Source organism: Myotis lucifugus, unplaced genomic scaffold, assembly GCF_000147115.1.
Source record: "Myotis lucifugus unplaced genomic scaffold, Myoluc2.0 scaffold_26, whole genome shotgun sequence".
Taxonomy (NCBI): domain Eukaryota; kingdom Metazoa; phylum Chordata; class Mammalia; order Chiroptera; family Vespertilionidae; genus Myotis; species Myotis lucifugus.
In genome coordinates, this window is record NW_005871074.1 from 4,778,712 (window position 1) to 4,791,609 (window position 12,898).

General features: G+C 48.5%; 1 protein-coding gene across 5 annotated transcripts in view; it reads right to left on the reverse strand.

Annotated features, from left to right (window-relative positions):
* Positions 1-333: 333 nt before the first annotated feature.
* Positions 334-12,898, reverse strand: part of RNF122 (ring finger protein 122) — a 13,471-nt gene continuing 906 nt past the window's right edge. The window contains exons 2-7 of one of the 5 annotated variants that reach the window (XM_023751869.1): positions 7,208-7,364; positions 3,264-3,309; positions 2,654-2,695; positions 1,908-1,994; positions 1,612-1,694; positions 334-1,350 (exon numbers count right to left, since the gene is read on the reverse strand). In XM_023751869.1, coding sequence (XP_023607637.1) covers positions 1,236-1,350; positions 1,612-1,694; positions 1,908-1,994; positions 2,654-2,695; positions 3,264-3,309; positions 7,208-7,364 — 530 coding nt within the window. In that variant the 3' untranslated portion in view covers positions 334-1,235. Of the gene's footprint in view, positions 1,351-1,611; positions 1,695-1,907; positions 1,995-2,653; positions 2,696-3,263; positions 3,310-7,207; positions 7,365-9,660; positions 9,739-12,898 lie in introns of all 5 variants that reach the window. The other 4 variants (XM_023751871.1, XM_023751870.1, XM_014453608.2 and 1 more) reach the window with 4 other exon arrangements.

Here is a 12,898-nt window from a genome sequence, read left to right on the forward strand (position 1 = left end):
AATACAAGTAGAATTCTATTACATCTTAGTTGGCAGAAACCAACTTTCTTTAAAAATATTCTAGAAATCCAATGAGCCTGGCTTATTCAGGTCATAAAGTACATTGACATTAGTCCCAACCTGTGCTGTACAGTCAGTAATCTATCGCCAATTTTTCTTTTTAAGGATTAGGAAACTGTGTGTGTGTGTGTGTGTGTGTGTGTGTATGTGCTTGATTTGAATGTGGGGAAGTGAGAAGCAGCAGTTACAGAACTTTGTTCCTTGTTGGTGGAAAAAAGCCAACAGACACAGGCCACAACCACAGGCAAAAGGTTAGAGAAACTTGTTATTAAATTTAATTTTCTTTAAATACATACCTTCTCCCACCCTCACCCACTCTGGGGAGGAACGGAAACCCCCACCCCCTCCATTCCATATATAAATCCTGAGATGGTGAGGATGAAGTATAAAAATACTATTTACAAGGGGGAAGAAGGTGTCTGTTGCTACTTTCACCTTCAGACACCCCCTTCCCCAGGCCCCCTTTGCTCCTTTAGAAAAAGCCCCTGGAAATCCGTGTGAGTGTAAAACAAGCCCTTCCTCTAGAGGGGCACTCAGACTCCGACGTGGACTAGGAAGCTCCGAGATTGACGGAGGAAGAGAGCGAATGGATAGCACCGCAGACCCTAGCAGGGGGAGGGATGGCCCTCCGTTATCCTGTAGCCAGGCTGGCCAGCCAGCCTTTGTTCCCATAGGTCCCATGTAAACATTGACTTTGCTTTGATATGTCCCTGCTCTTCCTAACTTCCTACAGAGCCTCCCTCACTTCCACTGGAGGCACTTGGTTCCTTGATCTTTTCTTCCTTCCCTTCTAACCTTCTGATGGAAGGAGGGGGGCACAGGGGAGGACAGAGCCCATCTCATCCCTTCTTCTAGGGCTTTGTGGTCATACGGTCTCTATCTCTACTGTGTGCTTCCCCCAGAGCAGGGTCAGGCAGGGAAATCATCCAGTACCAGGATACGTTGGTCTCGATGGGTGATGCTTTCAATACTGAGTAGCAGGGAAGACTTCAGGAGGCAGGAAGGAGGGGCAAGTCTGGCCTCTCACTGATGGTGGGAGACCAGCCCTGTGCTACCTCCCCTTCAGGTAGGCATGACCATTATCACCCAACAGTCTTGTTCATTGCAGCTGTGCAGAGGGACCAGGCACCCATGAGGCAAGACGTCTTCTCCAGGCCTTGATGTAAAGGCAGCCCTCACACCAGCTCATCCAATAGGATTCCGATGCTCTGAGTGGCCTCAGAGGGGCCAGCGATGGGCTTGTTACACATGGGGCAGACACAGCGTACTTCTAGCCACTTCACCAGACACCTGTGGGCAGCAGAAGACGTGAGATATCCCAACCTGCTCTGGCCGGCTATCATTCAGAGTCCAGCTGTTTCTCAGACCCAGACCATCCTATCCTTACTGCAATCGAACCTCTCCCTTTTGCCTGCTGTCCAGACAGGCTGTAGGACATCGCTGACAAGGGGGAGGTGGAAGGAGGTAGGGATCGTAGGTTCTAGAAGACGTTTCCTGCTTATTTCTTTTAAAAGGCACCCCCGGGCACACATCCCCACTGTGGATACTTACTTCCGATGAAAAGCATGCTGGCACGGGAGCACACCTAGCTCATCCTTCCCCTTGAAGTCTTCCAGACAGACTGCACAGGTCTGCTGTGGAGAGCAAGGGGGCAGGGGCAGTGTGAGATCGGGCAAGAACCCCACTCACCACCCTGAACACACATTATCGCCACCCCAGTTTCACAGGTTTCCATTGGGCAGTGCTATTCTAGAAGAATGGTTTTTAATGCTTTCTAGCCTAGCACATTTAGCAAGGGGACATGTCTCAATAACGAGAGGTAAGGGTGAGGGTATGTGGTCTGTTACCTTCTTTAAATCCAGCCTTCTGTCCATATATATGAACCCCCTCAATCTCAACTGAATTACTCTTCTAGAAGAGGGCTTGGGAAACATCTGAACTTGTTGAGATATAAAAAAAAAACAGGGCAGCCCTAGTTGGTTTGGCTTAGTGGATAGAGTGTCGACCTTCAGACTGAAGGGCCCCGGGTTCGATTCTGGTCAAGGGCAGGCTTGATCCCCAGTAGGGGGCATGCAGGAGGCAGCTGATTAGTGATTCTCTCTCATCATTAATGCTTCTATCTCTCTCTCCCTTTCCCTTCCTCTTTGAAATCAATAAAAATATATTTAAAAACAGGGATAAAACAGGGGCCATTTCTCAGTAATCTTGTGTCTGGTGATATCTGGGATGCTCTCTTCTCCACACAACCACAAACACTGTGTGCAGGAGGTCCTGGTTATGGAAGGAAGTTTTGGGCGGCGAGTTAGGTGACCTCCAGGCACAGGTGGGAAAGGAGGAGGAATGGCTTATTTCTAAAGAGTCAGTGTGGAGGGGGACCCAGGATTTGTTGGGTGTGGGCAGAGTGATGGGGGACAGGGAGGAACCACAGGCATGGACACACTAGTTAGTTCCATAGTCTGCCAGGGCAGAGTGAATATACAAGGGAAAAAGGACCTTCTTTTCAGAGGTTCCCGAACGGGCCCAGGCTGGAAGCTGAGGGTGCCCTGTGCTTTACCCACGGGGCCCCTCCCACTTGGCTTCCCAACACACTCACCCCATATAATTGTGACTTCTTGGCATCCCCTTTAAGCACCACCTGGGAACAAAGGAAGCAGCATGGTGTCCAAAGAAGCCAATCACGGGCCAGGTGGTATCAACCAATGAGGAAAGTCCCCAGCTCTGCACAGGATCCTCCTCCCCTTCTCCCTTCTCTTTCCCTCCCTCCCTCCCTCCCTCCCTCCTTCCCTCCCATTAAGGGGGTGCTCTGGGCACTGCCTAGGCCAGGGGTGGGCAAACTTTTTGACTTGAGGGCCACAATGGGTTCTTAAACTGGGCCGGAGGGCCGGAACAAAAGCATGGATGGAGTGTTTGTGTGTTTGTGTGAACTAATATAAATTCAAAGTAAACATCATTACATAAAAGGGTACGGTATTTTTTTTTTTTTTAGTTTTATTCATTTCAAACGGGTCGGATCCGGCCCTCGGGCCGTAGTTTGCCCACGGCTGGCCTAGGCCAACCAGACTTGAGGATTTAACCCTGGAGAAGGCCAGAGGGGAGGCTGAGGGGGATTCCAGGCCAGGACAGCTCAAGCTTCTTCTCCTCTTCTGTCTCTAGCAGGACAAGGAGCAGAGGAGGAAGTCTCAGGGAAAGATGAGGTGCTTTACCTCCTTATATCCGTATCGTTCACTCTGTGCCTGGTTCCGCAGTTTGCTGGAGAAAAAGAAAAGGAGAGAAGCGGTCACTATGGCACCAACAGAGCCATTCAAAGTAGGAGAGGCAGGCGGGCAGGCTGGCTGCCTGGCTTCTTCTGGGGGTGGGGACGGGTGCTCCTCACAGGGGTGGCTCACCCTATGGGGGAGGGTTTGGACCTATGTGGGTCACCCAGAGTGAATTCAGGACTCAGGCTCAACAGCCTCAAATTTTCTGCAGGTCCCACCGACTGGGGGACTCCCTCTTCCTGCATTTCTCAGGAGGTAAATTCCTGCAGGCTCCCAAACCCTATAGATGAACAATTACCGAGTGTAGAGAAGTTGGATATTCTTAAAAGGGCTATTTCCATTAAGCTAGGAAAGCAGAAGAAAGAAGTGTCTGTTGGCCCTGGGGGACGTTCTGCCCGGAGAACACAGTATTCTGGAAACAGCACTCTCCCCTCACGGTGCCAGGAAAACACAGGCGAGCCCTTCTTTGTTTGCTCCTTTTTGTTTCAAGCTGGTGGCCTGCATGCTGCCTCTCCCAAGAGCCAAAACCTGGCACGTGTTACTAAAGGCAACGGCACACCATTACCGAGGACTTGCTGTGCACCCATCCCCGCACTAACATATTCATGTACATGGCCACTGACTCCAAACAGCTTTAGAGGGACAGGCTTCCCTTTCCACAGATGAGGGGAAAGGAAGTCCAGAGAAGTAACTTGCTCAAACTTCAGAGCCAGTTGGCAGCATTTGAATGAAAGTCTATCTGATTACAGAGCCCGAGCTCTTTAACACAAAATGTGGCCTGTTTCACCAATTAGGTGAACACACCATAGTCGGGGGCCTGGCCAGGCCATATGTGCCTGGACCCTCTAAAGAATGAACTCCAATCCAAGTGGCTCCTGCCACGGGGCTGAGGCCTGGGCAGCACATCTGTCCCCTTTCTCTCCCCTCTTTGGAGGGTTTCTAAAGTGGAGGGTTGGGCTAAAGGCCTCCTCAGGGCTCCCACTGCTCCATCCTTGACTTTGCACTTTCATATGTTCACAGGCATCTCTGTCCCCATGTCCCAGTGAGAAGGGCGGGAAGGATGCATCCAAAGCTTACATACCTGCCAGCCGACAGACACTGGGGAAGAAGAAATGTTCAGTCGGGTGTGCTTACAGCCACCTTCTGAGGGAGACAGCCACTCTGAGCAGGTATGAGCAGAGTGACTAAGGAAGCGGTGAGGAGCCTGCTTCTTAACCAGAGAATGAGGGGATGCCACACATAATTGTGAGCCTCAATGCAACATGGCTATTGTGTCGTGTGCGCCGCGCTGTACGGGCGGATGCCTGGGGTGCCCTCCTTTTAATGGTCTTATCCGAGGAAACTCCAGAAGCCTGCCTCTCAGAGCCCAGGACGCTCAGAACACTGAGGGGCTTAAAGCTGCACCTGCAGCCTGCATGCAGATTTCTGGATCAGGAAGCTTTAGAGTGTGATGAAATGGGGCCAAACAGGTTGCAAAAGGAAACAAAACAAGAAAACAAAGATGCCGGGCCATCCCAGCAGGGGATATGGTGCCAACAACATTGGACAGGTGGCCCTTTCAGCTGTTGGGTGAGCAAAGTAGCTAAAAATACCCTGATTTCAGTGACACCATTTCCAGCCACTGCCAGTGAGCTCTCCCTTTGCTTCTTTTCCCTTTTGGAACAAACAATGCAGCCAGGTCCTGAAAATAATTGTTCCTTTCCTGCCTGTGTGTACTTCACCGGCCCCTCCATCCTGTGGAGGGCAGAGATCAGCCCTTTGGGGGCCGGGGGAGAATGAGTGCGGGGGAGCTGGGAGTGGAGACTGGTGTTGGCCAATGAGCTCACCAGGTCACGAGCAGGGGTCATGGGCCTATTTTGGCTGAGGAGGAAACCAAGAAGCAGGGAGAGGAAGTGGCTTCTGCACTTGTGTGTCTTTCTATATATAGACGCCCACAGGCTGCCACACACCAGTGAGCCTCTGGAACCATGAGACTGCAGGGTGGGCTGGCTCGGAGCAAGCTGCAGAGCAGAGTGGGGTGGTGCAGGGGCAGATGACGGCAGAAGGGACAGGTGGTGCCGAGCAGCCCTGCCACGGGAAAGCTTTTGGCACCGTGCGGTTCTGTCGCTCTGTTCCTTCAGGCCAGCCAAACAAAAATTAATCAGCCATCCCCAGCTCCCAGCCTCTCCTTCTGCAGACACCCAATCTTTAGCTGTAAAGAGGTGGCCACAGCCACAGTTCCCCTCCACTTCACAGTCAAGGAGTAAGAATCAGACATTTATAAAGTGGACTCATACCTAAACTGCAGGGATCTTCTGAGGATTAAGTGAGCTAAATATTTTACAAAATGCTAACCATGATGTCTGGCATGCAGATGGCACTTGGTAAAGAATAGCTAAAAATCTAAGGTTACACCCATTAGGGGCAAAATTAGGAAATGAACCCTGGTGGTCATCTACTTAGTGGCCCAGAGTGATTTTCTAGGATTTCTTCACTTGGTCACCTTTGCAGCTTGGCATATGTGAGCTCGTGTGTGTGTGTGTGTGTGTGTGTGTGTGTGTGTGTAAAGGGACCAAGTGGAGTTGGCTTTACAGACTCCTCCAGCATCATACACAAATCATCTTTGGTATTAGAATGTGTCCACCTTCAGTCTCTGGGGAACTGCACAAATTGCTTGATATGAGGAGATGGGAGTGGCTGGTGGTCAGGCAGATGGAAATTTGAGGAGCAAAACTCAGGTTTGGGGAAAGGCGAGGGAGTGGGGCAATACTAGAAACCTATCCTCACCCCCCACTTAATAGTGAGATGCAAATTCTAGACACAATTGTACAAGAGGAAAAAAATAAAAGTATTTACAGAAGATAGTGGCTTCAGTGGAAAATTCTAGTCGTAGGGACTTTTTAAAGTTCTGAGAAAGAACCGAGAGCACTGGGGAGCAGGCCTGCAGGCACTTCCTCCTCTTAGAGAGAGATCTTCCAGCCTGAAGAATAGGACAAGCACCTTCTCTAGCCTCCTTCTGGGTGAAGGACTCAAATCCACCAGGACACCTCCGTAGGGAACCAGATCTCGTTCTTCCTCTGTCTTAATTTCATCTTCTTAGATGATTTGATCAGACACTAGCCTAGACTCCAGCTGACATCTACTCAAGCATTTGTGGGGGTTAGTTATCACAATGGCTCTAGCATGTTCTGCTAGTCAGAGGCGCTCAGCACTTTTCAATATACAGCGAAGAATGACTAACACCAAAAGAGTGCTCTTGTTAGAAACGACTCTAATTTCCAGCCTAAATTCCAGTTATGTCCCACATTTTTGGTAGGAAATAGCCACAGTTCCCATGTCTTATCAACAGGAGAAGAAACAGTTCCTGGAGAAACTCCAGTCGTTCCCTGGGTCCCTGTGCAAGAAGGGAGGCTTTTAGTTTTTTCACTCTCAAAAATAAGGGCTCCAAGGCAGAATAAACAAGCAGATCTCCAGACACCAGCTGGCTAATATTAGCATCTGCTGGACATAGAAAGATTTCCCAGGAGGGCAGAGGTACGTGCCACTGGTGTAGCTCATGCCTACTTATCCCCGGCTACCCAGCGGGTGTGAGTGGGAAGAGAGACAGTTAAAGGGCCATCAATGACATTACTTTGTCAGACAGTAAGTCTAGGCAACCTTAGCATAACTGGCCAAGAGGCAGGATGCAGCCCAACCCATAGTGACCTTATATGCTCTGGGACAACTTGATAGGCTGATGTAAACAGAAACACCAGGCCTCGTGGGCCCAGTAAAGGACTGGCTAAGTCCTGTCTTTCAAGCAGGACACCCGCTGGAGGCTAGTGACCGTTGTGAGCCTCGCTCAGCTCACCCTACCCCTGGCTGCCTCCTCCCGGACTCCCCCATTCCAGGTCAGCCAGTGAGTCACTCACCTGATGAAGTAACAGCAGAAGATGAGGCTAAGCATGAAGACAAAGATGCCTGTACCAAAGATGACCATGTAGATGTTCAGAGGAAGGTCTTGGAAACTGATGGGTGGCATTGAGCAGGACTTGTTAGTACTAACCAGTCCCAGGCCGCAGAAACACCCTGCAGAGAAAGGGGGAGGAAAAATAATATTATTCTAGTGGGAAATGTACCTCTGGGGCTGATGTACTCTGTGTCAGCAAAGATGGGAGAGAGAACTGGCAGACTCTGGGCTCCTAAACCTCTGATTCTGGGGCTTAAGTTCATGTTCTAGTTCTAATACTTACTAGCTATGTGATCATGGGTCAAGTAACCAATCTATGAAATGGACTACTACACACAGTACTTAAAGCTGCATTCCCCATCTTGGAAGGTGGGGCGGGGAGGGGTGGGGGGCAGGGTGTCAAGATTTCAGGCAATGGGCAGAAAAATGGAAATACTTCCTTCAGTTAGAGCCCGTACGGTGCAGCAGCAAAATGAAGAACTTTAGGTGAGGAAACGTATATTTGGGCTCTAAACTCCGTCTCTTCCTAGCTATGTGACCTTTTATGAGGTTACTTCACTAAGCTTCACTCTGTTATGTGAAAACAAGGAAAATACAGAGAGGACAAAAAAAAAAAAATACATAGAGAACCAGCATTAAGAAATATGCTTTGTAGCCCTAGCTGGCTTGGCTCAGTGGATAGAGCGTCGGCCTGTGGATTGAAGGGTTGTGGGTTTGATTCCGGTCAAGGGCACATATGCCTGGGTTGCAGGCTTGATCCCCAGTGGGAGGCATGCAGGAGGCAGCTGATCAATGATTCTCTCTCATCATTGATGTTTCTATCTCTCTCTCCCTCTCCCCTCCTCTCTGAAATCAATAAAAATATATTTTAAAAAAAAGAAATATGCTTTGTAAATTGCAAAGTGCAACCCCAAAGGTCATTTGTCATTATGAAGCCACCTGCTCCAGGAGACAAGCTGCAATAGGACCAGAATAGAAATTATTCATTCCAAGGCTGAGTTCCAGAAAGTGGGGTGGGGGTTGCAGTTTACTCTTACTGTCTACTGTCCCGGTTTCTACTCAAAGCCTCACTGTGCAGTCTCGTAGTAGCAATGATATTCCCTGGAGCTTACTTGAAATGCAGAGTATTGGGCCCACCCCAGAAGAAATGAATCAGAATCTACACATTAACAAGGTCCTCAGCCCTATGCATTCAGTGCGGGAAGCACTGGCTAGCCCAGGAGTGGGCAAACTTTTTGACTCGAGGGCCACAATGGGTTCTTAAACTGGGCCGGAGGGCCGGAACAAAAGCATGGATGGAGTGTTTGTGTGAACTAATATAAATTCAAAGTAAACATCATTACATAAAAGGGTACGGTCTTTTTTTTTTTTTTTTTAGTTTTATTCATTTCAAACGGGCCGGATTCGGCCCGCAGGCCGTAGTTTGCCCACGGCTGGGCTAGCCACTAGTTGCTTCCCTTCTCACATGACCTCAGGGGTATCCTGGTTGGTCTACCAACTGTGATAGTCGTCTTCCCCTTGCCAGGGTTTTGTGTTGAGGTAGGTGTGTGACAGGATTCTGGCCAATGAAACACAGAGAAATGTCTGCTAAAAAAGGGAAGCCTTTTCTCTTTTTTTTGGTCATGTCTGCTCAAAACACTTGTCCTGGTGGCAGCCAAGTTATAGCTGGAGAGCAGTTCAATATAAAGCCTGTGGCAGGGGAAACAAAGAGGAGGAAAGATTTTATCAGTTGAGTTGCTAGATTAGCCAGTCCTGGAGCCATTCTCTATCTTGGGACTACTGGTTCTGACAGTACATTGCCTGTAATGTTTAACCATAAGGAAAAAGGGGGGGAAAGCCCTAACCGGTTTGGCTCAGTGGATAGAGTGCCGGCCTGCGGATTCAAGGGTCCCAGGTTTGATTCCAGTCAAGGGCATGTGCCTTGGTTGCGGGCACATCCCCAGTAGGGAGTGTGCAGGAGGCAGCTCATCGATGTTTCTCTCTCATCGATGTTTCTAACTCTCTATCCCTCTCCCTTCCTCTCTGTAAAAACTCAATAAAATATTTAAAAAAAAAAGGGGGGGGGGGGAAGACAGGATATACGCAATAAGCTGGTTGAGTGTTTATTCATGCTTGCAGGCAAAAATACCATAGTGATCCAAAAGATAAGCATAACATTCTTGTTTCAGAATGTGGTGAGACAAGCAAACGAGAATTTACCATATACCTGCTACATCCCAGGCATATTCTCATGCTACCAGTTTAATTTCAAAAAGACTCAATCATTGAACTGTCTATATTCCAACAGTTAACAAGGCCTAGCTCCAAAGGCCTCTGTACGTGAGCCCTCAACATGGGTTTTAGGAACTTTCCTGACATTTTGGTTAGGAGCCAGAACCCATTAATATATACTTCAGAATTCAGCATTATAATTACCAGAGCTACAGTTCAGCAGAAGTCTGGCTTGAAAGATGAAGTCATCTTTGATGTACTTCTCATACCTCTCTTCATCCCCTAGATCGATCCAGTGACCATATAATGAGCCTCCCTCCAAACCTCTTTCATATTTTGTGCCCAATTCTATTGCCAAGTCCCTATTCCAAACAGACGTTCGGCCCAATTCTATTCCAAGTCCCTATCCAGTCGCCTAATTGATGTCTAGTCCCTCCTCTAATTTAGCCCACATGTCTCTCATATCCTCCTACTCTGTTTCTATGATGTATTTCCCAAACTCATGACTGGCTTAAATTCCTCCTAACCATGTGTGCACTGGGTCCCCTCTTAACCTTCCCACCAATGTCCTCCAGCACCACCCCATGTGGGCCTGTCTCCTCACTACTTCTTGCCCAACCTTGTACTCACTGCCTCCATGCCTTTGTTCATCAGCTTTACCTGCCTGAAACTCCCTGCCTTCCTAAAATCCACCAAACTCGGTCTTTGTGATATTCCAGTGACCTTCTCTTCCCAGAATTCTATGTGCTCACAGCTCTATCACATGTTCTGGCTCTTGAATACTTAGTAATTGTCTTACATTGCCCAGTTGTTCCTAGCATCAACTTCACTCAAACATACATTAAGCATTGACTATATGACAAGTACCATGATAGAAACTGAAGATAAAATCAAGGAAAAAATGAGTAGATGGTTTTACCTTCTAGGGAAGAAGAAAGCCACAAAGGTGTTTTTGTTTTTTGTTTTGTTTTTGTTAATCCTCATGCAAGGATATGTTTCCCATTGATTTTTTTTTTTTTGAAGAGAGATACAGTGGAAGGGAGGGAGAGAGACAGAGAGAAACATTGATTGGTTGCCTCCCTGCAACCAAGGTATGTGCCCTGGACTGGGAATCAAACCTGAGATACTTCAGTCTGAGAGCCAACACTCTAAACACTGAGCCAAACCAGCAAGGGCCAGACAAAAAGGTTTCACCATACAAACGAAGCACAGAGGAGGTGCAACTATAATCCTAAGATCAGAGATGAAAGTCCTTAACAACCTGAATGCTCTGAGGTCTGAGGAAAGCAATTTGGATATTTTCCAGTGCCTAGTCTAGTGTTTGGCTGGTTCTCAAAAACTAGTTAACAGATAAATAACTCCTAATTTTCTCAAAACCTGGCACCCTTGGCAGAACTCACACTCCGAAGTAGACTGATGTTTGGGAAAATTGCCTAGAAACTGCCCTCAGCTGAATGGATGACCAGTCAATGAACAAGTATTGTTGAAGGCCTGATTTACGCAATGACCTACACATTGTGGGTAAACAAGACGTAATTCTTATCCTGAAAGATTTTTTTATTAAGCTGAAAACAATGAAATAATTAGCTACTAAACTTTGCTATACCCAACAATAAGCCCTTGCTTCTAGTCTCCAGCAGGATTTAGAAAGTTTTCACCACCCCTCCACTCAAATATTTGCTCGATGGGCCAAAGGAAATCAAATTTTCTTGAAGACATCATGGTGGACTGAGTCTATTCTGGAAAAGGGTTTTAGGGCTTCCCTTCAAGAAACTGTGTCCGCAATATCAATGAGGCCTTCCTCCCAACAAGAACAACTCCATCCCTCCCTGCCCCCAACACTATTTGATGCTATAAGAGGACCTAACCGCCAATCTGCCTTGGCTCTCTATGCATTCTTTCACAGGTTGGATCCTGGTGTCTTTGGGGTTCCAAAGAACCTCATTTGGTTTCCTATTCTGGGAGCTCGCAGAGGGGTGACAGTAGCTATTGTAGAGGATTTGTGTATGCACTCAGCAGGCACTTTGGCCTCAGCAGTCCATCTTCATCATCTTCTCTTGTCTGATAACCCAGGATTGAGTCACTGAGCTTAGGACTCTTATGGGATAGGGGTGTAGGTAAGAAGAGCTTCATAGCCAAGAGATGGTCCATTTGCTTGGATGGTGAAGTTTTCCTCTAAAAGTTGGACAGAACACCAAACCCAGGAAAGAGGGGAATTCAGAGATTTTCACAAAACGTGGGGGAGAGGGATTGCTTCCTCACTGGAGTCAAAGAACAGGATCTCTCAGTCACTAAGAAGTGAACAGAGAAAGCAGCATGTCCTCTGCTGGCCTAAGAACCTCTCTGAAAGAGGGCTGCTCAGAAGAAAGGCCAGTGTGCCTGACAACCCCCAACCCCTCCCACCCCCCACCCCCCACCCCCGGTTCTTCTCCTGAAGTCTCTTCCCCATTGTCTCAGCCGACCTATGCAAGCCCTGACATCAGAATGTTTCATCTCCGTGAGTGGGCTGGGAGTGGGAATGACGTCAAGAGAAGGGCTGGCCAAGAAAGACCAGACTCTGGGAAATGCCTCCTTCCCAGCCGAGGGAATCTTTCCCAGATGCCGGGATACACAGCTCGGCCTCACCCCCGTCTTCCGCCCCCTCTCCCGCAATGCCCGCCTATCACATAGCTTGGTTCACTGTCAGGAAATTAGATACTACTTGCAAGAGGAAGGGGGTGGGGGAGGGCATTCTTACACATGCTGCCCAAACCTTGCCTTAAAACAAAAGCCTCTTGAAATAATTAATCCAAGACCTGGCAAGAAGGAGTCTGCTTTGAGAATGAATTTTTCCTAACTAGTCAGTTTGCCCCACTCAGAGATAAGACTAGCTCTCCCCCTACCCCAACTCTACAAGCGTTACAGGTAGGCGGTCAAGATCCCAGGACCATTAGAGAGTATTAGTATTCAAGGTTTTGAACTGATCCCTGAGAAAGGCCCCCAGTTCAATTAGCTTGGGTGAGGAATCAGACCCATGCCGAACCTGTTATCTCCTGAACCGCAAAGGAAGCCTCAGATGAGATAAATTTAGCATCACCCGGGGGTTTGGGAGGGTGGCTAGTGAATGGGATGGTTGGGTCTGGCGGTGAAAGCTCCACCATGAGGCTCCCGGGACCAGATTAGCCTGCGCCCAGGGGTAACCGAGCTCCGAGATACGTATCTGCGAAGCGTTATCAACTCAATAAAGCCACGCTCTTCAATCTCGGGCGGTCTCCCACGGGCACAGAGCTCCATAAGCAGCCAGTGCGGAAGCTCAACAAGACACCGAGGGAGCCACTCCCGGGCCGGGCTCGCACCGCAGCTTGGTGTGCACATTTTCAAATAGCCTGGCAGAGTTTCGCTCGGGAACTTTGAGCCTCTCTCTAAGTCAAGAGAGATCTAGTATACGTCAGGGGGGGATTTT